The sequence below is a fragment of the Marmota flaviventris genome, chromosome 5, assembly GCF_047511675.1.
Source record: "Marmota flaviventris isolate mMarFla1 chromosome 5, mMarFla1.hap1, whole genome shotgun sequence".
NCBI lineage: Eukaryota > Metazoa > Chordata > Mammalia > Rodentia > Sciuridae > Marmota > Marmota flaviventris.
The window spans coordinates 10,375,727-10,400,706 of record NC_092502.1 but is presented as its reverse complement, the minus strand read 5'-3'; the positions used below and the strand labels follow the sequence as shown (position 1 = coordinate 10,400,706).

Sequence of the window (24,980 nt, the reverse complement as noted above, 5' to 3'; positions counted from 1 at the left end):
CCCAACCTTCCTTGTTCACCACAAGCTTTGAAGGGTAGCTCAAGCCTGAACTTCTTGAGAAAAAGTCTTAAATCAAATGAGAAAGTAAAACTTAGTAACTAGATTTGACCAAATAATTTTGGAAAGGCTATGAGACTGTGTTTATCAGCAAGGCAGGTGGAAAATATTTTACCTGGCACAGCACATAGGTAGTTATGTGAAAGAATAAGTTTTCTGACCAAAAAAAAACCAAAAAACTGAAAATAGCCAAAATACCTAACTGTGTAGTACTGGCTAAGTAGATCATATATTCATAGATTGGTAGGTCATTAAGCCATGCTTCCTGGCATAGTCAAATGTTCATAACATAACATAGGGCTGGGGCGTGGCCCAGGATGCCTAGCATGTACAAGGTCCTGGGTTCCATGTCTAGCACTGAAAAATTTTAAAAACCATAATATAATGTAAGTGGCAAAGTCAAGAACTGAGAGCCATAGCCGAGTCGGAATGACCCATGGCATTTTTGCCAGAACAGAGTGGTTGAGAGGTGATGCCAGCAAGCCATTGAGATGATGATGGTTATGTTAAGCTGTGTATTCAATTGTATATTAGACCCCTGCTGTCCACCTTGGCCTGCTACTTTGGAGTTCTCACAGGGTTTCCCGGAGAGTTCCCATTGGTTGGGGAAGTGCCGGAGGAGGGATTTCAGGTTGGTGTGTGGTGTGTCCTGGGAGAACGCCGCGTGCATGGCGTTCACGGGAGTGCAGAGAATAGAGGAGTTCCTGTTTTGAACCTACAAGGCTATGTGGCAGCTGGGTTATTTTGTGCCCAGCCAGACTGCGGCATGTGTGAGAATCTGCCATCTCCTCCCTGGATCACTGTCAAGACCCTGGTAATCATCCTCCATCCCGTCTGCCCCTCCAACACACTCTTTTAAAAGGCAGCTAGACACTGTCTACAATTGAAAGCTGCTGTCCCACCCTGGTCCCCAGGGTCAAATCTTGATGATTTACCTGTCTCTTTTTCTGGTCAAGCCTCTTTCTCCAGCTTGATTTTCCTCAATTACCCACCATTGGAGCCCAAACAGTTCCTCTGAGCTCCAGATGTGTATAGACCACTGACATCCTCCCGGTGTCTTACGAGGGTTGTCTTAGAGTATCGCCAACTTGACATGAAAACTAGAATTTTCTTTTTTAAGTTCTCACTTAAAATTGAACCTCCAATTCCCTCCAAGTTTTGTCCTTTGCCATTTTTTTTTTCTAACTCAGCAAATGAAACCGCTACCCACCTGGCCAGCAAAGCCAGAAGTTCCAGAATCATTCTTTTGAGTTTCAGCTCCTTCCTGATTTCAGCCTGCAGTTGGCTCTTCCTGGTCTCCCCAGTTCCTCACTACATCACTGTATGCCAGTCCCTCGAGTCCCATCTCTCTACAGTGACCTTACCCCGCTGACTTTCCTGACAGAAATTCAGATCCAATCTCTATGTTCCCATGTCCTGACAGCAAGAAAAATTGCTGCTCTGCTGTGTCAGCAGTCTCCCGGCCTGTCCTCTCTCCTCCTGGGATTGGTAAAGTGCTCAGCAAAGTTTCTCAAACCTCATCAACCCCGTCAGTTGAACCCACTCCAGTTCATTTCTAGTCATCAATTTCTAATTGTCGTCAGTGTCAGGACGGATCTCCTATCAGCAGACAAACTCGCTCATCAGACCTAGCAAACACCTCTGGTGCCAGAGCCAAGACGGGTGCCTCTGGCATTGCAACCTGCTGGTCTTGGGCACTTCAGGCTCAGCTAAAGTCTCGTTCCCTATCCTTACGAAATCGCAAACCTCTGTGGACCACATACTCATTCACCGGGATCACAGTCCTTCTCAGCCAATCCTTTGAATTGCTAAGATCATGATGTCAACTGTCCTTTCCCAGAAATTCTGCCCTGTTCTCCTCACTGCCCTTGGGGTAAAGGTGTCCCCACCCGGCATGCTATTGGGCATGCTCATCATTCCTGATCATCTCCAGTCTCAAGATGTTTCAACCATTTACCCTAAACTATGTCCCAATCTATGAATACGTGTCACTGGGCACATCCTAGTTTGCCTGCCAAGTCTCAGTGCTACCTCCTTCAGGAAGTCCTCCCTGGTTCTCCCAAGCAACACCAGCCTACACAGACACTCAGCGTTTCCAGATCTGTTTCTTCACTGGGCAAACTTGCTGGAGATGGTCAATGTCTTATTCATTTCAGCATCTCCAGGACTTGGTGGAACCCTCTTCAGAGGGCTGGTTAATACGTGTGATGACTCATTTCCCAGGTTCCACCCATTCCCTCATGCATTGTTCTCCTGCCAGTCTCATGAATTCTTGGAACCTGGGTCACCTTTCCTGCCCTTCCTGGTGGGTATGCCGGTCCCCCTTCCCCAGTAATCAATGCTATGTCCATTGCGATGGCAGGAGTTCACAGGCCACATGACACCTTGACTGGCTTGTCTCTGCTGGTCAGAAGCTTTCCAGGAGAGAGAAAGCTCAGGGTTGGAGGTAGCAGGGTTCTTAACTGTTTTATGTACCATGAATTCCTCTGGCGTTTCATGAAGAACGTGAACTCCTCCTCAGAATGATATTTTCAAATGCATAGTAAAGGGCACACTGATCACAAACCCAATCAAGATAAAAAAGTGCTTATTAAAATATTGGAAAATGCACACATACATCTGCACTGTTTATATAGATGACGTGTTATGTGATATAGGTATACATATCAATATCAAGATCTAATGATGTAGGTCTAATAACTACCATAATTTAAAAGTGATGCCCAGAAATGATCATTTGAGATGTCTGTCGCCACCGTAATGTGGTAGGAAATACCTGTGACTTCTGTTGGTGACACAGTTGCAGGGACTCCCCATACCACTGGGGTTTGTGGCTCACATCCACAGTGAGAGGGGTGCTCGTTCCCAGTTTGAGATCAGGAAAACTAAAGAACACGTCTTTTGCTATCCAACTCTAAGGACACCCTAAATTCAGCCATGGAACCCAGGTTAAGAACCCCTGAGTGGTGGTTGAGAGGCATGGCAGACAAATCCTTTAGTGATGACAGTGATGGCAAGTGGTCAGCTTCTGTGTGACCGTTGATTGGTTTACAGGCAGCTGGGTGATGGGGGGCAGTGGACACAGCACTGTAGAAGGTCTAAGTTGGAACTCCTCAGGTATCACTGATGTTGAGATTTGACCTGACCCTTCCCAGGCCCAGGGGCGGTTTCCTCATCTGTAGGGTGGGAAAGGTGATTTTTGCTCACAGGTCGCTGGGACCACTCAATCTGCTAATACGGAGGTTCATGAATGCTTGTGGTTAGAAGACAGTGGTATTGGATGTCTACAGAGAACATGCCACACACAGTCATTCTGTCTCTCTCTCTCTGCCATGCATAAACCCCAAAGTCTGATCTGCTGTCTGACCTTGGGCAGCACCCTGTGCTTGGAGGGGAAACCCTTTCTTGCTGAGTCAAGGTGAGTAAGCACGCCCTGCTTCCCCTGCAGTTCAAAAGAACAATGTCAAACACAAATGTCCTTGTTATTTTATTAGAAGCATATTTACATTCCCAGAGTTACCTTTGCAGAGAACATTTTACAAAAGTTTTATATAAACTTTGGAAACTACATAAAAAATAACTTCTGTCCTTCATAAAGAGAAAATATAAGTTAGTTATATTTACTCTGCTAAAAATAGAGATACATTTCCGTCTGTCCGTTGCACAGAAAAAGTTAGCATAGGGCATGAGGAATACTGCGTGGCCTTCTCAGCCATGGCTTTGCACATGGGCCCGTCTATGAGGCTGGGAGGCCAGGCCAGCCGTCATTCAAAAAGGCACAGGAGCGCTCTCAGCCACCTCCTGAAGGACAGGGTCGAATGAATGAGAAGGGAACAGGGGTGCGCACAGGGAGGGGCACTCGAGATGGCCGGAAAGGCCTGAGACCAGCAGAAACTGGCGTTTCTCCCAATCCTCATTCTCTAGTCAGAGGAAATACTGTCAACTGTGCACCAAACACCCCTGCCTGACCGTGTCTGCCGGCCTCTCCTGGGGACCTGTCTCTCTCTGCGGTCACACTGTCGCCAGTTCGCCTTTCCCAGCCCCTGACACCCAAGAGAACAGAAAGAGACGACTGATTCCCTTGTCCCACTGTGAGAACTGAAAGGCCACCCTCCGGGTCAGATACGGAAGCAGCTGGACGCTCACTGACCAGAGAACCACTGCCTTCCCGGCCTCCTGCGCTTGCTGATGGCATAGTGAGGATGTGGGAACCCTGGTCCTTTGTCCTGTTCAATGGCTGCCCCTTCCTTCCCAAGCATGCGGTTATCATCAGTGCTCAGAAAACATCAGGGACTGCTTCAGAGGAACCACGTATCGAACCCCAGCCCAAGAGGTGACAGAGAAGAAAGTCCTTTTGGGTTGTCTCAGCCATCTGTCACCAGCAAGACAGCACCCCGACTGCACATGCCCATCCGGGTCCTGGACATGAACCCTGCCCAGATGTGGTTCAGAGCCGGTGTCTTCCTGAAGAAGCCGCACGTGGCGTATACAGTTGGGCGCAGCAGTTAGAGATCGAGGTGTAGGGAGTCTGCACGCTGGTGGCAGCTGGTGGGCAGCATCTGGAGAGGCCAGCCCAGGACTGGGGGGCCACACCCTTTGTTTGTCTGTGTTCCTGGGGGGGCAGGCATCCCATCCCCCACCACACCCCACGCCTTTTCTCCTAGAGAGAAGTCCAGCGACTGCCAGGCCTGTTTGAAATGTAGGCTGGGACTCCTGGACATGGACCCCGGGCAGAGAAAAAGGCCCCTCCAGGGCACCTGCAGATGGGGGCAGGGGTGGGGAATGGAGGAGGGAGAGGTTCTGCAGGGAAAGCCTGTGTGGGGCCCCGCGAGGGGCACACTGGCAGCACAGCCTGTGCCTTCTGTGGTCCTCTGGTGCCAGCACGTTCCCTATCAACTGTTCCACTGGACACTTCCGGTGACATGGCCCAGGCAGCAGGCCCACTCCACCCACCTGGCACAAAAGGCCAGGGGCCAGCCTGCGGGGGCGCACAGGAAGGGGCACTGGAGATGACCGGAAAGGCCTGAGACCAGCAGGAGGGACATCTCAGGACTCCCCATTCCCCACCCCTGCCCCCATGTGCACAGGGTCCGGGGAGGCAGGGAGTAGGGACACCCGGCCCAGCTGGCCCTGTCCTGGCCCTGCTGGGAGTGGAGAGAGGTGTCAGGGTTCCTGTCTGACATGGCAAGGAATCACTGAAAACCACCAGGTGTGACGAGGGGGATGAGCCATGGTGGCCTCACAGGCAAAGCTTTGTCCCTGCAGAAAACACAACTGTGTTTTGGCAAACAGGAGGGACCTCAAGGCCACAGCATACCCACTGCTCAGGGACCTGACACCACCACAACCCAAACCACTTACAGCCTGATGGAACCGGGGTCTCAAGAGGACACACATGAGGGTCAGGTGACACACAACTCCCTGCCCTCCAGGGACAGGTGGGAGGCCAGGACACGGGGCAGGTCAGACAGGCACGGGGCGGGGGTGGGGGCAAGAGCAGAGGCTGGGGTGGCGCTGGCACAGGAGCAGGAGGGAGGGGTCCTGAGTTATGTGTTCACAGAGGGTGGGACCCCGCAGGCCCCGCAGCCCCGGCCCGGGTTGTTAGGACGCATCTGAAGCACCGTAGGGGAGGAACTTGGAGGTCTTGCTCGGGGTGGTGGGGCTCGGGCACCCGGCCTCCTCGCCCAGCTTGAAGAACATCTCCTGCTCCCGCTTCTTCTGGTTCAAATCCTCTTCCAGAGCCTGGGGGACAGAGGGAGGTGGCGGTCAGTGGCCCCTGCTGGCATGGCTTTCTCTGAAAGCCCCTCCCAGACCCCAGTGCCCGTATTAAGGTCCTGCCCTGTCCCCTGCCAGAGGCTCCTGCCTCCTCCTGCCACTTCTCCCTCTCGGGAGCTTCTCACGGGCTGAGGGACACAGTTTGGGGAAATGCCATTCTAGAAGAGACAGGGCCAGCAGATGCAAACCTCCGGCCGGAAAACAGTCAGATCCATCTAGAAAAACTCAAGTTATTAAGACGGAGAGTTCAACAGCAAGGTGGGCAGAGATGTCGTGTCAGGGTGACAGTGTCGGAACCAGGGCCTGGAGCCACAGAAATCACACAGGGAGCTTTGTCACAGGACTGTGCCTTTCAGGGCCCGAGTCTAAAGGTATGTTAGGAGCAGAGTCTCTGTGGTGCAAGAACCCCAGCCCTTTTTCTATTTTATTTAGAGAGAGATCTCACTGAGTTGCTTAGGGCCTCCCTAAGTTGCTGAGGCTGGCTTTGAACTCCCGATCCTCCTGCCTCAGCCTCCTGAGCTGCTGGGATGACAGGCTCCCAGGCGTCTCCCAGGAAGACTTCTTAAGGGCTTTCTAGTCATGTGCATTCAAGTCAGACAGGAAGCAAAGTAGAGTGGAAGGAGCGCAGGCTGGCTATTCAGACCGCCTGACAGACCTCCCAGTTTTTCAGAGGAAACCAGAAGTCCAGATTTTTTTTTTTTAATGTAAAATCTCCACAGAGGTTGAGAACCTCCAAATAATTCTGTAAGTCACTGTTGGCCAAACATCATGTGTCCGTCAACTATCCCAGCCCACAGGCCCTCAGCTCATGACCTCTGCTCTAGGAATACTCAGTTAACAGTAACAGGTGATACTTTGTGAGCACAGAGTGGTTTAGCAAGTTACCTGAGATCTAACAGTTAGGACAGGTCAACCATCCCTTCTCCAAAAATCCCAAATCCAAAGTCACTCGAAAATCCGTGACTCTGAGGCAAAAGTTTGTCTTGCTCTGAACACTTTCAAGTGCCGGACGTGATGCCACAGACGGGAAATTCCATACCTGACCTCACAGGACAGGTGGCTCACAGTCAAAAGACAGGTGCGCTGGAAGTCTCATATAAAATTACCCTCGGGGAATGTGGCGGAGCGCTTGCCTAGCCTGTGTGAGGTCCTGGGTTTCATTCCCAGCACTACAAAAAACAAAAACTAAAACACCACAACACAAAACCAAAAATACTCCAAAATTACTTCTGGGCTCTGTGTATAAGATAAACATCAAACATAAATGGATTTTGTGTATTTTGTGTTTAGTCTCTCATCCTGTCCCCAGTATATCTCATTATACATATGCAAATATTCCCAAATCAGAAAGTCTAAAACACCACACTCTGGTCCCAAACATTTCAGATACAGGACATGCAACATGTGGTGGTGAAGCCGGGACCCCATCCACACCTGTCTGGCTGCAACACCATGGCTCATAGGCACTGCTCTGTTCCACCTCCTCTGTGCCAGCTCCTAAGGCCACGTCAGCAATCCCCTCCCTGCGGTGAGTCACGTGGCAAAGGCAGTGGGCTTCACAGGCCACACAGTTTCTATTCCAACTGCTCAGCTGCCACCGTGGTGCCAAGTCAGGTACAGACAAGGCATAAGTGACCAAGTACAGCTGTGCTCCAGATGTGGCCCTCAGGCAGCAGTGTGTGAGCACCTGCTTCAGGGAAGCAGTATTATGTACATTTTACAATTGAAAAGGCAAGGCCAGGCGTGGTGGCACATGCCTGTAGTCCCAGCAGCTTGGGAGGCTAAGGCAGGAGGACTTCAAGTTGGAGGCCAGCCTCAGCAACTTAGTGAGGCCCTCAGCAACTCAGTGAGACTCTGTCCAGTGGGGATGTGGCTCAGTGGTTAAGTGCCCTGGGTTCAATCCCTGGTATGAAAGAAAAGGCAAAGTTCAGGGGTTGGGGGAGGGGGCTTGACTTGTCCCAAGGCCTCATTATGAGTTAACAATGATCTAAGCAATGTGTATTTACCCTACCAGGTGTTCTGTGCTTACTTGAAAGAAACCTGAATTTTTCTTTGTTTTTGGTACTAGGATTGAATTCAAGGGCATTCGACCACTGAGTCACATCCTCAGCCCTATTTTGTATTTTATTTAGAGACAGGGTCTCACTGAGTTGCTTAGTGCCAAGCCATTGCTGAGGCTGGCTTTGAACTTGCGATCCTCTTGCCTCAGCCTCCTAAGCCCCTGGGATTCCAGGTGTGCACCACCACGCCTGGCTGGAATCTGAATTTTTTTAAAAAAAGTACTGCACAGTATACAATCATTTTCTCAAGGGAGGGGGATCAAGGCTGCTTGCTGGAACACAAGAGCATACAAGACCACGTATTCCAGAATGTACACCGTCGCCCCCTGGTCATTCCAGCAGCAGTCCAGGGAGCTATTCACAGAAGAATTCTACAAAGCATTCTGCAGAGGCAGCCTCCCCAGGCAAAAGCCAGTGCTAGCACCCCAGCCACACACTGGTGCCTCCCTAGAGCCCAGGCCCCCCACAAGGCATCCAGGTCCAAGAAAGCTGCCAGAGGTCAAGAGATGGTCATTTTCACTCTCAGGGTACCCATGCCCAGGTAGGAGCACAGGTGAGAGCTTACTGCCTGAGGCCAGGGTCCACTCTTAGTAGCAGGAACATTATTTAAATGTCAAGTCCCAGGCAGCTATGGCTACAGAAACCCAGGAGCCTGGCCCGCCAACAGGAAGGTCTGGCCTGGCCAACTTCCAGCCAGAAAGCTCCCATAGCAGGAAGGGAAGCCTTGATTCAAGGACCTGCCAGGCTACCGTGTGGCAGAGGTGGACAGCTGTCCCCTGTCCAGACCACAGGCCCAGCAAGCAGAATGGATGCCTGATGCCTGAGCAAACCAGGACACATGGGGACGAGATCAAGCGCAGTCAGGGCAGCTCCTCTGAGTTTAGGAAGAGGCGTGTCCTCTGCCGTGGGCTGGTGGTTTTCTTTGTGTTAAGATCGTATGAAACTGACCTCTCCACTTAGAAAAGACCCTACTGAGGCCCCGTGGTGGCTCGTCTTACGTGACAACTTGGCGAGGTCATGGCACTCGCTGGCTTGGCCAAACACCAGCCCAGATGTCACTGGGAAGGTGTTTCAGGTGTGACTGACGTTTGAATCATGAACCTTTCAGGAAAGGCAGATATCTCCGTAATGTGGGAAGGCGCATTCGGTTAGTGGGGCCTTCAGAGAACGGAAGAGGGAGCTTCGCCTCCAGACTCCTGGGCCTCAGGACTGCACCTGCCACTCTTCCCAGGGCCTCCAGCCGGGGCCCGCCCTGCAGACACCATGGTCACCAGACCCACAGTCCTGTGAGCCATTGCTTTCCTTCCCTTTCTTTCTTCTTCCGGCTGTAGAATGACACAGTACTTTTATTCATTTATTTTTATGTGGTGCTGAGGGTCGAACCCAGGGCCTCACACGTGCCAGGCAAGCGCTCTGCCACTGAGCCCCAGCCCAGCCCACGTGAGCCATTAAACAAACCAACGTGGCTGGCCACAGGTCCTGACGTCGCTGGCCATCAGGAACTTCTAGAAAGCAGCACTTAGAGAGGAAAAGTGGGAAACCCCCGCCTCCCTGATCCCATTCTGGTGTAAGCCACCATCATTTCTGGTGCAGGTCACCACAGCAGTCTCTGCCCGGGCCTCTCCCTCCACCTGGGTCCCTACAGCAGCAGAGCCTGCCCGCCCAGTCCTCCCCCCAGGACCCTCGGGAGCATCCTGTCACACAGAATGAAAGCCAAGCCCTGCCCAGGCCCCACCCCTCTGGCCCCAGCTCCTGTGGCCTGGCTCCACCACTGACACTCGGCTGGGCCTCCAGCCTCCTCGTGGCCCCTCAACCACGGCAGGGCCTCGCCTCAGGGCCGTTGCTCTTTCTGCTTCCAGGGCTCGGAGTGCTCCCCCCCCCAGGTGGGGAGCCCCTTCCCTCTGACCCTCCCTCAGGCCTGTCAGTCACCATGCCCTCCGGAGGCTTCCTGCCCACCATCTGAGCCCCCACCCTCCCTGGTTCCCCTCCCTGCTCCTTGCCCTCTGCAGGGTCAGCTCCCTGAGGGCCGGACCTGTTTGTTCCCTGTGGGATCCTCAGTGTGAAAACCCTGCGGGGCACTTAGCTCATGCCCAGGAAGAATTTGTTGCATGGAAACAAGCAGCGAATGAATGACCAAGCTAACGATGGCAGACCTCGGTGACCTCATGACAGGGGCAGGGGTCCTCAGAGCCCAGGATGGTCACCTGCACAGTCTAAGCCAGGGTGGCCAGCAAAGGCCTGTGGGTACTGAATTCCTGGCAAAGCAAAAGGAACGGTTTGGGCAAAAGCCCAGCAGAGAAGGAGGGCAGCATCCATGCTACTGGGAGCTATTTAGGTTCTGAAGTCACTCAGAGCCAGGGTGAGACTCACAGGTGGTGAGGCAAGAGCAGTGGTTCTCAAAGTGTGGTCCACGGACCCCCTGGGGAACCCTTTGGTTGTGGGGACCGTTACTGAAGCCAGAAAGCTTTTCTGACACATAATGTACCCTTTTCACTGTTTTCACATTTGTTCAAACAGTGCAAAAGCAACAAAGGGTAAAACTTCTGGAGCCTGAGGAGAAGGTAACACATCAGCACCTCATCACCATGTACACAGAGCTAAAAAAAATAAAATGAAATAAAGTGTTTTCAATTTAAAAAATAAAGCTGGGCTGGGATGTAGCCCAGTGATAGAGCACCAGCTAGCATGAGCAAGGCCCAGGGCTCCATCCCCAACACGGAGGGGAAGAAAAAGCCAATATCCTGGAAACTGTGCCGAGCACCAACAGGAAAGCCTACCTTCAAGTTCGTGTTCTTTAGGGACATGGTGCAGCGCGTGGGCTGTGAGCCGAACCGTCTGCTCTGTCGTGGAACATCATCTTTATTTTTAAAAATGACTAACTGTGGATGTTTAGCACACACTTCCTTGAAAAGGAATAATCAATTCAAGGAAAGGAACTAATAGTGTGCACAGGATCTGAGCACTCCAGCAAAATCTAGAACTTTGGAAAACCGGCATCCACCAGCCTGAATTTGATATTGTCTCAGCACTTAAAGATCATTCCAATGAGGTCAGCAGTGATATCAATGGACATGACTTTTTTTTTTTTTTTGGTACTGAGGATTGAACTATGTTGGTGGCCATGCAACCAGGGCTGAGGCTGGGGCTCAGCAGTAGAGCATGCACGGGGCACTGGGTTCCATCCTCACCAACACATAAAAATATTGTGTCCACCTAAACTAAAAAATAAAACTAAAAAAAAAAAAAAGAAGAAAAAGAGGGGGCGAGGAGGAGAAAGGAAGGGAGAAAAGAAAAAAGCGTTGTCGCATTCTGGTGTTTTATCAAAGAATATATATAATTATCTGAAAGGCTATTGAAACACCCTCCCTTTCCAAACACATATCGTGTGAAACCAGATTTTCTTCATAAACATTAACCACGATAATGTATCTCAACATGCCGCTGCCAAGAAGAGCCCAGCCATCTGCTTCCAACTGGATAGCAAATAGACTTGCTGAATGTACAACAAGGCCAATCTTCTCTCCAATCTAGTTTGGAAAATGTGATCATTTTCACCAATATGTTTTATTTATGTAAACATGTAGTATTTATTATTTGTGAGTAATAAATATACTTTTTAAATTCTCAGCTAAAATGCTAAATATCCATAAAGATAAGCCCAAAGCTTTTGGGGGTTCTGAAATACTATTTATTTTTTATTTTTGGTACTGGTGATTGGTACTCAGTACTCAACCTCTGAGCTACATCCCCAGTCCTTATTTATTTATTGGTATTTATTTATTGGTATCTGGGATTGAACCCAGGAGTGCTTAAACCACTGAGCCACATCCCAGCCCCTCCCTCCCTCCCTTCCTTCCTTCCTTTCTGTATCGGTTATTGAACTCAGGGGCACTCAACCACTGAGCCACCTCCCCAGCCTTATTTTGTATTTATTTAGAGACAGGGTCTCACTGAGTTGCTTAGCGCCTCGCTAAATTTTTGAGCTCAGCCTCCTGAGCTGCTGGGATTACAGGCATGTGCCACTGTGCCTGGTCCCCTCTTTATTTTTTGAGACAAGGTCTTGCTAAGATGCTTGAAGTCTCCTAAGTTGCTGAGGCTCGCCTTGAACTTCTGACCTTCCTGCCTCAGCCTCCCAAGAAGCTGGGATCCCAGGCAAGCACCACTGTGCCTGGATCTGACTGACTTTTAAAGTGTCTACAGGTACTAGAACCAAAAGACTTGAGAATCACTGGGCAGGTGTTCACATAGTTGGGTGCCAGAGGGTCACAGGGGCAGGAGGGTGATGGGGGTGGGCGGCAGGAGCTAGCGTGAGTTAGAGGGCAGTTTGAAGAGATTGGGGTGGGGAGTGCAGCTGCTCAGGACGGCAGCAACAAGGGACGGAGACAGGGCCTGCTGAGCTGCTGAGGCTGGCCTTGAATGAAGGAGGATGCAGTGCCTGCCCAGCACACTGGGGCCCTGGATTCCATGCCCAGCACCGAAAAACATAAATAAATAAATGAATGAATAAATAAACAAACAAATAAATAAATAAATAGAAATACAAGACCAAAGGAGGCCAGGTGATCTGGATGCAGAGGAGCAGGAAGCAGGATTCCCTGGGTGACTCCTAGGATTCCCTGTCCTCCTCCCCCTCCATGAGGGTGGGGATCTACAAAGACCATCCCACTCCTTACAAGGACAGAGACCACTGGGGAGCCTAATCCCATCACATGGTCCTATTTTGTTGTTGTTGTTGTTTTGTTTTTGTGGCACTGAGAACACCCAGGGCGGGGCAGGTGCTAGGTCAGTGGTTGGTCACTGAGCCACATCCCTAGCCCACATGGGCCTTCTAAAAGAGTTTTCTCCAGCTGGTGGCAGAAAGGGTGACAGACTTGAAGCAAGAGGAGGCCTTGCCCTCTGGCAATGGAGGGCCCAGGTGGAGGAATGCAGGCGGCCTGGAGAGCAGAGAGCAGGCCCAGGCTGCGTCTTGCAAGCAAAGGGGACCTCAGACCTGGAGCCTCAGTAACTGGAGTCTGTCAAAACCTGAATGAGCTCACAAAGTGATTCCTCCCCAGAGCCACCAGAGGACAGCCCTGCCCAGCGGAGCCCTTGGCTACAGCCCTGGGAGACCCTGAACAGATCACCATGGGGCAGTAAGCGCTGTTGGCCACATGGCCAAGTGGGTGGCCTTTTGGGTTTGGTGGTGTTGGGGACTGAATGCTGAGGTCACAAGGCCAGGCAGGAGCTCTACCCTGAGCTCCCCCCGCCCCTCCCCTTCCAGGCCGTGGCCACCTGTTACACACACTAGAGAACTAACTCAGAAAGTGACCCAGCCGGGCAGATTCCGACCTGGTGACGCCTACAGGCTGGGCTCTGCGACACGGGGGTCCTCCAGCCTGTGAGACAGAGCTCAGCAGAGGCTCTGGACCTGTGTGGCAAGGAGGCTGCCGCTCAGGGGGGGAGCCTGCGTGGTCGGCCACCACAGCTTGGAGAGGTCCCTCTCAGACTGCAGACCCGCTTTAGGGACGCCACAAAGCAAGACTCCACCAAGGGACGGAGACCTCTGCTGCCCCTGTGGCCGCCCCACCTGTACCTTTTTGCGCGGCCGCAGCTTGTCCCGCCACTCCTTTAAGTGCTGGTTGTGGCTCTCGTCCAGGGCCTTCAGCTTCTGGGCTTCATGCTCCACCAAGAGGTGACATTTTTCATTCTGAAACAAACCCCAGGCAGAACAGGTGTGGCCATCAGAAGGTAGGGCATGGGGCGCGGAGGCCGCGGTGAGCGGCTGGTGGGCGCCACCTCACTGGCTGTCACTTCTTCCCTGGTTTTGAGGCAGGTCTTGCCGGGGTGCCCAGCTGGCCTCCAATCTGCACTTCTCCTGCCTCAACATCCTGGGTTGAGCCTGGCCTGATCCAGGGTTCTAAGGTGTCTGCCCGAAGCCCCACTGTGCCCCACTGACCTCCAGTCCTTAATCATAAGCCTCATTTATATATAACTGTATACACGGAAACGCATGCGCACCAGAGGCGCCCGGGAACCTTACGCGTTAACAGTATCTGCTCCTCTCGCTGCCGGTGGGATGTGCAGCGAGGCTGGTGCTTTGTTCATTGTCTGAATTTTAAAAAGTGAACATATGGTTTAATAAACCAACAAAACTCTTAGCCCTACACATGGCATTCGCCCTGATCCCACCACACGGAGGCCCACTTTTAGATAGACCTGCTGCCCGGCTCTGCCCGCTGTGGCTCACCCGAGGTGCGATTCCAAAACCCCGCCCCCTCCAGGCTCGACACTATGAGATAAGCCTCTTTGCAAAGAAGAGTATTATGCATAACATTTTTTTACCTTAAATCGGTCATCTTATTTTTTAAAAAATGTTTGTAGTTGTAGATGGACAGCATGCCTTTTTTTTTATTTGTTCATTTTTTTTTGTAGTGCTAGGATAGAACACATGCGAGGCAAGCGCTCTGCCACTTAGCTACAGCCCAGCCCTATGCATATTTTTTTAATACTTTTTTAACTGTAGATGGACAAAATACCTTTATTTTATTTATTTATTTTTTGTGTTGCTGAGGATTGAACCCAGTGCCTCACACATGTCAGATAAGGGCACTACCACTGAGCCACAACCCCAGCCCCTGCACATAATATTTTTAATACCTAGAATATCTCACAATATGTATTCATCAAGTTTACTTAAACATTCCCTTATTTTTAGCCACTTGGGTGGCTTCTGATTTTCACTGTTATAAATGACACCATATCGCCAGGCATGGTGGTGTACATCTCTAATCCTAGGAGCTTGGGAGGCTGAGTCAGGAGGATCATGAGTTCAAAGCCAGCCTCAGCAACTTAGCTAGGCATTAAGCAACTCAGTGAGACCCTGTCTCTAAATAAAATACAAAATAGGGCTGGGGATGTGGCTCAGGGGTTGAGTGCTCCTGAGTTCAATCCCTGCTATCCCCAATAAATCAATAAATAAATATGGGCTGGGGTCGTTTGAGTCTCAGCACCACATTAAAATAAATAAAATAAAGATATTGTGTCCAACTACGTACGACTAAAAAAATCTAATAAATAAATAAACAAATAGATAACGCCATGTAGAACGTGCGCTACAGGCTGAGCTGTGTTCCCCCAAATTCATGTTGAACCCTAGCTCTTGAGGTGGTAGGATCTAGAAAGGAGGCCTTTGAGAGGAGGGTGAGAGCGGTCAGGAGGGTGGCCCCGGTGACGGCATAGGAAGGGAGGCCGGAGAGCTTGCCAGCGGGGGTGCGCATGCTCCCCCCATCCTCTTCTTTCCCCTCTCTCTCTAGCACTTGAGGTCACAGAAGAAGGTCCCCTATAGGCCAAGAAGAGGACCCTCACCAGCACCTCTCCATAGGTGCCCTGAGCTTAGACTTCCAGTCTCCAGACCTGCGAGAAATGCTCCTTCCTTCCTTCCTCCTTCCTTCTCTCCCTCTCTCTCTCTCCAGCCCCAATTCCCAAGCTTTAAACCACAGAGTCTGCGGTGTTTATTTTTTCTTAGGAGCTGGTGTCTCGCTTCGTTGCGAGCCGGTTGCCAGCGCAGTGGCTGTCACAGGCCACTAAGTGTCACCACCACTAAGTGCAGACGCCTGGCTGGCTGGCCCAATAGCCCCCAGCGCCCAGGTCCAGCCCCTCCTGCCCAGCCTCCTGAGAGCTGGGAGTGCAGGTGCCTGCCACCAAGCCTGGCAACAGCGTGCTGGGCAAGCGCTCTGCCACGGAGCCCAGCCCCAGCCCCAGCCCCAGCTAGGGTGTTCCCTCAGGGCAGTCCAGGGAGACTACAACAACCTGTGTCATGTATGACTAAAAAGAATCGATTTTTAAAAAGAAAAAAAAAATCTGTGTGTATAAATATATGCTTACGGAAATTATATAATCATTTTAATGATATCACATATTAGGAAGTACATATAATTTATGGATAATTCTTACATCACGTATCATTTCCTCAGGAGAGAGTTCTGGCAAAGGATAAGGGCCACGGACCTGGCTGACTCTTCCAAACCCACCTACACTCTATTTTTATTTATTTTTTTTCCTGTTTTTTATTTTTATACTGGGGACTGAACCCCAGAAGATCCTTAACACTGAGCCCATTTTATATTTCATTTGGAGACAGGGTCTCACTAAGTGGCTCAGGCCTTGCTCCATTGGCGCGGCTGGCCCGGGGCTTGGCTGTGCCTGAGCAGGCACGCACTCCTCGTCTGGGGGTTCCCACACTCTTTCTGAGCTGAGTGATCTGCTTTTCAGCTCTTCCCAGGAATCCCTGGTTGGCAGAAGCAGAAAGTTCCCCTTCATTCTCTGCAGAATCTGTCTTGCTCCAAGGTGCTTCTCAAGCAGAGAAAAGTACCTTTATGCAGATACCGCAGTTCCACTGGGTGCGGAAGCAGAACCCTTAGGGTTCTTATTTTGGGTTTCAGGCTAATGGTTTGTGGGAGTTTAGGAACCAGCTAGTTAGAAATAATCCTCCTAGCAGCCTGGTGACCCCCACTGCTCAGCCTTCACAGGGGTTCTCAGCTCTCGGTGCACCCCATGAGGCAGGGATGGGAAACGGGGTGCGGGAATGCGAGTAGCTTCACTAAGCCTCACAGACGGCTGTAGCAGAGCCCCTGCCTGGCAGGCTCCAGTGATGTGATGCTCCTCCCTGCCTCTCCAGAAGCTGCCAGAAGGGTCCAATAGCCTGAGACATTTTTCTGAAGCCCAGGGCTCTCTCAGTGTGGCAATGCCTCACTGCACCACAAGGGGGCTCCAAGTACCAGCCCATGGCACTGGGAGCCTCCCGCAGGGAACCTCTTCCTGGCTTGCAAATGACCCTGAGCCCCGGGGCAAACCCAGGGGCCAGGAAACCTGAGGAGGCCAGGGGTTTCCACAGGAAAAGAAGTCAGCGGAAGTGTCTTTCCCAAACACAGTTATGACTGAGAAACCTGCACATGCCCCCTGCCAGACCCTGGGCAAGGCACCGTCCACTCCACCATCTCCTTCGCAAGTCCACACCCAGTCCTGCAGGAGAGGCACTGTCACCCGCCCCATGGCCACCTTTGGGATGTGAAACGCAGGGCCTAAGGGGGTGACTGCACGGCAGGCTGGGTCAGCCCGCCTGGCTCGGAGACAGGCATGGGGGGGGGGGGAGGCGGCACCTGCAGCTGCTGCAGCTCACTCATGTTGCTCTCGCACTGCGCCATCATGTCCCGCATCTGGTTCTCGTGCTTGTGTTGCTGCTGCAGCCTCTCAGACTTCTGCCTCTTCTCCTCCTGCTGGGAGAACTGCAGGAGAGGGTGGAGTCTCAGGGCCAGCCTGGGGGACTGCCTGCACAGCCCTGCCCAGCAGCACCCACTGCTCAAAGTCCTCTGCCTGGGTGGGGACCCGGCCCCTGCCCTTAAGGAGCCCCCAGCCTCCTGGTAGGGACCTGACAGGGCAATGTGACCAGTGCCAGGGCAGGTGTGCAGGCCCACGCCCAGGGCTCCTGCTGGAGGAGAGCAGAAGCTGGAGGCAGGGTGGTGACAGCCTGCAGCTCGCACCACGCTGCCTCTGTCCAGCGGGCTGATTGACCAGGGGGCTAAGGAAGCTTCCGGGCCATGGCTTGGTCTTGCGTGCCCTCCCAAGAGCTGTGCACATTTTATACCATCCCCCGATCCACAGAGGCACCAGGCCCTACCACGCTGGGCCGGTCCCAGCCCCACCTGCTTGATCTTGTCGCGCTGCTCAGCGGCGCTGCCCCCGCCGTTGATGTGCAGGCTCTTCTTGTACATGGCCATGCGCGTCTTGCCCTCGCTCCTCTGGATCTTGGGCAGCCGCGCCTTCTCCTGCTGCTGCCGCACCTTCAGCTGCTCCAGCATGCGCTGGTTGTAGCGCTGCATCTGCTCCCGCTCCTGAGGGGGGACACAGGGACGAGCAGTTGAGGTCAGCTGAGCTCCCGACATGGTCAGAGGCCACCAGGCTCACCTGGGAATCCCAGGACCATGTGGCCAGGATGCTCAGCACAGCAGGGCTGGTGCTGGTTCACTCCTAATAGAGGGCATCTCCTGCACAGGCCCTGGCTTAGGTGGGCTGGACTTTACAAAACAGGCAATAACCTGCACTCAGCAGAAACCACAGTTTGCAACATGAACTTCTCTGGACTAGTGATATGCTGTCTGTCACACTCAGGATGCTGTCAAAGGCGCCGATCCATAGCTCCCCAGCAGCCACGTGATCTCCAGGGGCAGTGACCCTACCGCACACTACTGCAGGGCAGCGCCCCTGTGCTGGGACGTCGAGGTCAAGTGTAGGGGGTGCACTTCCAACCTCCGGTGCTCTAACTTGTGGTGATGGACTCACAGGGTAAGGGAGGAGCATCGGCAGTGCTAAGAGTGCTGGATTCTCACCAGCTAATGGACGATGGTGCGCCAGCATCGCCTAATGTCTCAAAGCATGGCACACACTAGAGGGGACAGGTCACCATGATGTCACATATAAACTTACATGCACTCATCCGTTCATTGAGCAGTGCTGGGGATCGAGCCCAGGGGTGCTCTACTACTGAGCCACATCCCCAGCCCTTTTCATTTCCTACTTCAAGGCAGGGTCTTGCTCAGTTGTTGAGGCTGGCCTTGAACTTCTGATCCTCCTGCCTCAGCCTCTGGAGCCGCTGGGATTATAAGCATGTGCCACCACACGACTAAATTTATATTTTCAAGAGCCTTAACAATTTTGAATTTCCCCCTTCCCCTGATACCCACTTGCATTTCAGCAGTGCCCGGGTACCGGCTGCTCAGGAAGCCTCCTGACAGCATGCCGGCTCCATCTGTGCCCGAGATAGGGAATGGGAATCAACTTCAATGGCTGTGCATCCAGACCTTGGTTTATCTGACACTGTCCCTACTAAGGGGACTGAACCAAGACAACAGCACAGATGCAGAAGGCTCTCTGGTCACAGATCAGGGGCCCTTGCCAGGGCTGGGGGCTCTTCCCAGCAGAGGTGGCTTTAAGGGGAGCCCTGAAAGTCTTCTGAGAAAATGCACGGGAGAGAGGAATAGAGAAAATGGAGAGAGGGAGAGAGGACAGAGAGGAAAGAGGGAAAAGAGAAGGAAGTGTGAGAGAGGACAGGCACCATAGGGGCGACGGTTAGCGAGGGAGCTGCGGGGGCCATCTGCATCCCTGCGTGGTTTCCCGATCCCCAAGCCAGCACCCAACGGCCCTGGAGAACCTCCTGCAGCCTCACCACAGCCACACGGCTCCCCTGAGGGCACAGGAGGCGGCCACGCAGCCCAGCCTCACAGCCCCCAGACCTGCACAGGAAGCGGCCACGCAGTCCCCCTGCAGCCTGGCCTCGCAGCCCGCGACCTCCAGCCCCCTGAGCCTCACCTTCTCGTGCTTGCGCAGCAGCTGGTGCCGCTGGAGGAAGTACTGATCTTTGAGCTGCTGCTTCACCAGCTGGTGCTTCTCCTGCAGCTGGTGCTCCTCCATCTCCCACAGGGCTGCCTCCCGGTCTGCAGGGACACGCCACCCACCTCATGAGGTGCCAGAGGCCACACGCATCTTCCCCTCCTGCCCCCGTCAGGCCTTCTCCAGCTGATAGCCGGCCTGCTGAGGTGACGTGCCACCTCAGCAGACCATGGTGAGTCCTGGAAGCTTCCTAAGGGAGGACAGCCTAAGGGAGGACAGCTCCCAGCAGCCCAGCGCAGCAGGAAGGCCACAGCCAGGGTGCCCATGGGCGCGTATCTGGAGGGCTGCACCTAGTCAACGGTGCGTTGCTCATGCCGTGTCTCCATGCATCTCCCACAGAGGCCCTCCCATCTGCCCGTGACAGAAGCAGGGTACAGCACAGATGCCACATCCGCAAGGACACTTCCTCCCCCACATACAGTGGTGCCCTCTGGCAGAGCTGAGAACTGGGGCCTTGAGAGGCGCGTTGTTCTGAGTCAGAAACAGGAGAGCGGCCTGGCACCCCGCTGGGCTGGGATTTGGGGCGGAGAGAGAAGCTCTCTAGCCTCAGTTTCCACCTCTGCCAAACTGCTCAACTCTACACAGGGGAGGAAACAGCCGCGGAGGATTTTTTGGTGGTGGTGGGGGGGTACCAGGGATTGAATTCAGGGGCACTCGACTACGGAGACACATCCCCAGCCCTATTTTGTATTTTATTTAGAGACAGAGTCTCACTGAGTTGCTTAGCACCTCGCTAAGTTGCTGAGGCTGGCTTTGAACTCATGATCCTCTTGCCTTAGCCTCCCGAGCTGCTGGGATTACAGGCGAGCGCCACCACGCCCGGCATGGAGGATTTTTTAAGTACAACCTGACTGCATCTCTGCTCCAGCAACGGGCTCAGAGGGAGACGCTGTGAAGGCAGCACAGGGCGAGAAGCGCACTGTCTTGAGGAAGGGGCCCTCCAGACCAGAGTCTGCTCGTGCCTTGGCCTGGGGCTTCCTGGCCTCGAGAACTATGAAAGATTAATTTCTGCTGTTTGTCAGCCACTGATCCCTGGTATTTTGTTAGTGCTGCCCCAGAAGAGGAGGCCACTCAACCCAAAACAAGTAACTGCGACATTTAGTTTCCTCGTCTATAAAAACTGGGATCACCGCAGGGCCTGGCTCCCAGGGGTAAGCTGAGGGTCCCCCGAGATCAGGTATGAAGGGGGACTAGCAATGGCCTGGCAGAGCGTCACTCAACACGCGAGGAGGAGAGGGGGCTCAGTACTGTCTCTGCCACCCCCTTAATGCAGCTCACTAGCGTACAGTGGCCTTGGCGCTGCGTCTGTGTCCTCCTCTTCCCTCTGCCCCTGACTTCTGGAACAGTGTCAAGTGGTGTGAGCAGGAACTGGCCCCTGGCCTTGTTCCCGATTTCAGTGGGGGCTCCTGACCTCACTGTGAAGGAAACCTCTGGCTTTTCTTGCCCAGGGCTGGGATGTCCAGCCACAGTAGCTCTGCCCAGAGGGCGCCGTCCCCGCCCACCTCGAAGGAGCTCCTGCTTCCTGTTGAGACACTCGCGCTCCCGGTCACAGATCTCCCGCCGGTTCTCCGCAGTGAGCCTCTTCATGGCCAGCTCCAGGTCTTCCTTCTGCTTGGCCAGGAAGTCCCGGTCCTGTGGGGAGGCGGGAGTGGACCTTTACCTGCCTCGGGCCTCTCACAGCTCATTCTGGTTCAGGAGGGACATCAGCAGGACCCGAGAAGCGCGTTTAAAAAACACGAGAGGGGGAAGTCGAGGAGACCCAGAGACACAGCAACCACCAAGATGTGGGCTTTCTTTTGGATCTTGGAGCAAACAAATTGTTCACAAAAAGAAATGGTTTTCATGAAGCTACTGGTAAGGCAGATGCTGAGTGGATTGGAAAGAGATGTTGTTAGAAATCAGGGCTAATTTTTGTTTGTTTTTGGTCCCATGCACTCTACCACTGGGCTGTATCCCCAGAAGGTAGGAACTTGCGTCGGTGGCTATTTTTGTGATGTCTGAGATGTCTACAGGTATGATGTGATACGACATCTTAGATTTGAGTCAAAATGACACGGTAGGGTCAAGGAGTGAACGAGTGGACGATTATTTAGATTGAGTGGCAGGTATGTGGGGACTCACTACACCATTATAACCATGCTTGTCTACTTTCTTAACTACTGTTTCTAATTAACACGATAACTGTACACATTCAGGGGCACAGTGTGGTAATCAAGTTCATGTATTCGGTGCACAATCATCAGCTCAGGGTAGTTAGCATTTCCCTCTCCTTAAACACATATCACTTCTTTGTATTGGTATCCTGCCAAAATAACAAGTAAGAAAATAAAATTTATGTTTGAAAATTTTAGCCCAGGAGGGTGAGGCAGGAGGATGGCAAGTTCAAAGCCAGCCTGGGCAACACAGAGAGACCCCGACACAGAAAGACCCTGTCTTAAAATAAAAATAGCCAGGGCTGGGGAGGTGGCTTGGTGTCAGACTGTGTGCCTTGCATGCACAAGGCCCTGGGTTCCATCCAGTACTGGGAAAAAATTACTGGAACCCCATAAAAAGGAACTAAAAACCCCGACTACTCTTATCATCAGGCTAGCAACTGTCCAGGATGTATCAGTTCAAATGCATCCACAGCAACTGTGTGATTGTTCTACAGAAGTCATTAAGGAACTGAAGAGGTGCCTGCAACCCCGCTCACAGTGGCACAACCCATGAGAACCAAGTATTCACTGCAGAACAACGAACAAGCAGAGCGCGGTATCAGTTCACCACGAAATATCAGTCAGCCATAAAAAGAAAGGCTGTCACACGCAAGAGCCTCGTGGACCCCGAGTCCACTACAGACAGAGTCACAGAGACGGGGCTGGGGTGCAGCTCAGTGGGGCAGTGTGTGCTGAGCAGGCACGAGTCCCGGCGTCCACCCCAGCACCATGCTGACAGACCAGCACGGGGAAGGAAAGGAGAGGGGGTTCCAGGCAGGGGGCGGGGACAATGGAGAGCTACTGTTTACTGGACAGGCTTTCAATTCCACACTTAATGCCACTGGGCACTTCCTAATAGCAAAGAGGGCAAATTGTGCTATATGGATTTTACCAAATTTCAAAAATGACTAAAAAGGCCTCTCCTTGTCACAATGTGTTTTAATGACTGAAAATATTTCATGGTATGGATATACCTTAACTTATTTCCCTAATAAGCAACAGGTTATTCCCAGGTTTTCTCTAGTGAAATGGTACAGCTCTTCACTCTCTGGAATCCCAATGTTTCTGAACCTGTGTGCTGACTTCCTCAGAAGCTCCAGGAGCAGAAAAGCCAAACTACAAGTTGTGCGAATCTTTGAGGATTTTATATATGTGTGTGTGTGTGTGTGTGTATGTATTTAGTTATAGATGGACACAATACCTTTATTTTTTTATATTTTTTGGTTGTAGTTGACACAATACCTTCATTTTATTATTTATTTATATATGGTGCTGAGGATGGGATTCAGTGCCTCCCGAGTGCTAGTTTCTCTCTCTCTCTCTCTCTCTCTCCAAGAGCCTGTTGGCTTCACCCTCACCAGCCCTGTGTTTTAAAAAGTTAGTTTTAAAAAACTGACACATACTAACTGTACAAAGTTCAGGGGTGTAATGTGAAATTTCCATACATGTATGTTTTATGCAGTGATCAGGTCGGAATAATCATCTCCATCACCTCAACTATTTCTCTTTAGGGTGAAACATTGAAAATCCTCTTTTCCAGCTATGTTGAAATGAACAGCACATGGGTACTGGCTACAGTCCCCCTGTGGGGCAAAAGAACTCTCGATGTGCTCCTCTTACCTGATGGCTGACCAACGTCCCCCCTACTCTGCCTCTCTCCTGCGCGCTTCTCTGATCTTAGAGCCTAGGGAGGGTTCCAGGGTGTCCCAGAGAGAACATGGAGTCTGAGTCAGACAGTTGAGGCCTTGCCTGCCCACTGTCACCTCTGCAATGTCACCTCTATGAGGCCAAGTGGGAAAACGAAGAGCCCTGGCCCCACGTAAGCCACAGACTCTGACCTGGTCATATGCAGAGCCTGTGTCAGGAGCAGAATGTGCTGAGACCCCAGCTGGCAGGGAACCGGGGCACTGGAGCAGGGGACGAGGGCAGACTGCCAGGCTGGGGAGGGGCAAAGTGGAGCTGGAGGGGGAGGGAGTCTCATGGGCAAAGGGAACCACAGAAGATCTGACAACCTGGGAATTCCTGTGCTCACACGGCTGGGGTGAGAAGGAGCTACAGGGGAGCCACAGGAGGCGTGTGTGTGTGTGTGTGTGTGTGTGTGTGTGTGTGTGTGTGTGTGTCCTGCTCAGGAGGCTTGGAAGGACCAGGGAAAGGAGGCTCAGGTGCGAGGCACAGGCTTCCGCCTGCCGGCAGCGGGGAGAGGCGCCCTCAGGATGGTAGGGCCAGGTCTGGGAGACAAGGGTCTAGACTCCCACGGCCCTCAGCAGGCAGAGGGGCTTGGGTTGGGGTGTCTGGGGGGTGGGAGCTCCCTCCCAGCAGGAGGGTGGCAGTCAGGGAGGGCGGCATGGGGAAGGGGTCAGCTGGGGGGACGGGCTGGCTAGCATTCAGAACAAGAGGCGGCCCCGAGGGACGGGCCTGGACAGGGAGGGCGGCCACCGTTCGGGCTCACTCACGAGAAGCTGCTTCTTCTGCGTGTGCTCCTCCATCTTCTGCTTCAAGCTCTCCTTCCGCTGCTGTCGGGGGAGCTTCTCCACCTCGCTCTTGGCCTGCAGACGGAGCGGCCGGTCAGAGCACTCCTGGTGTGGCTACAGGGCCAGCAGGCTACCGGCCAGGTGGCTCTGCGGGCCCAGCCCCCACCCACTCCAGCCACTCCTGGCCCTCAGGTGGCACCGCTGGCCTGGCCTGGCTGCAGCTGGCCCTGGCCCCGGGGCTCCTGGGCTCCCGGACAGGACAGCTGCCGTCTCTGGCTGCCTGGTTTCCATTCCCCTTCTTCTGGTGACGCACCTCATTTCCTTCAGGGAAGTTTTTCTCACACTGTCCCCTCTGAAGCCTTTTATTTTTTTTTTTTAAATATATTTTTATTAATTATTGATGGACCTTTATTTATTTATATGTGGTGCTGAGAATCGAACCCAGTGCCTCTCACATGCTAGGCAAGCGCTCTGCCACTGAGCCACAACCCCAGCCCCCTCTGAAGCCTTTTATATATTTTTTCCTAATTGCTCTCAACATGTGAAATAATAATGTCAACAGAGACGCCGTCGATACCTGAGATGCCAATATCAACATCTGTATCAAAACGCCTAGCAAGCGCCTGCTCCCGGGGCTCCGGTTCCCTCCCCGAGCCTGAAGGCTTGCACCGTGGGCCGCACACAGGGCCCCGCTGGTGGAGCTGCATGTCTGTGCCCCTGGCCTCAGGACTGACTCTGGGTCAGCACAGGGCCCTGCAGGGCCAGGACATTCCAGGATGTTTGCTGGGACAACTGGGGAGGAGCTGCCTCCTCTGTGGGGTGCTAAGTCGTGGGCAGGTGGGTCACCTGTGGTGCCCTGGAGGTCCCAGGGGACAAAGGCAGTGCAGGGAGGCAAGGCCTTTTCCTCCTCTCGGTCCCTGACCTGCCTGGTGACCTAATAGAGGAGGTGGCTAAATGTCCATAAGAAACCACATGCTTCCAGCCCCAGAACGAGGCAC

At 52.8% G+C, this 24,980-nt stretch overlaps 1 protein-coding gene across 1 annotated transcript in view; it reads right to left on the bottom strand.

The window, feature by feature from the left end:
* Positions 1 to 3,531: 3,531 nt before the first annotated feature.
* The window catches only part of Stk10 (serine/threonine kinase 10), a 108,185-nt gene continuing 86,736 nt past the window's right edge, over positions 3,532 to 24,980 (bottom strand). The window contains exons 13-19 of the mRNA XM_027938732.2: positions 23,965 to 24,057; positions 20,819 to 20,948; positions 19,236 to 19,360; positions 17,573 to 17,761; positions 17,030 to 17,155; positions 13,465 to 13,578; positions 3,532 to 5,799 (exon numbers count right to left, since the gene is read on the bottom strand). Coding sequence (XP_027794533.1) covers positions 5,659 to 5,799; positions 13,465 to 13,578; positions 17,030 to 17,155; positions 17,573 to 17,761; positions 19,236 to 19,360; positions 20,819 to 20,948; positions 23,965 to 24,057 — 918 coding nt within the window. The 3' untranslated portion in view covers positions 3,532 to 5,658. The remainder of the gene's footprint in view (positions 5,800 to 13,464; positions 13,579 to 17,029; positions 17,156 to 17,572; positions 17,762 to 19,235; positions 19,361 to 20,818; positions 20,949 to 23,964; positions 24,058 to 24,980) is intronic.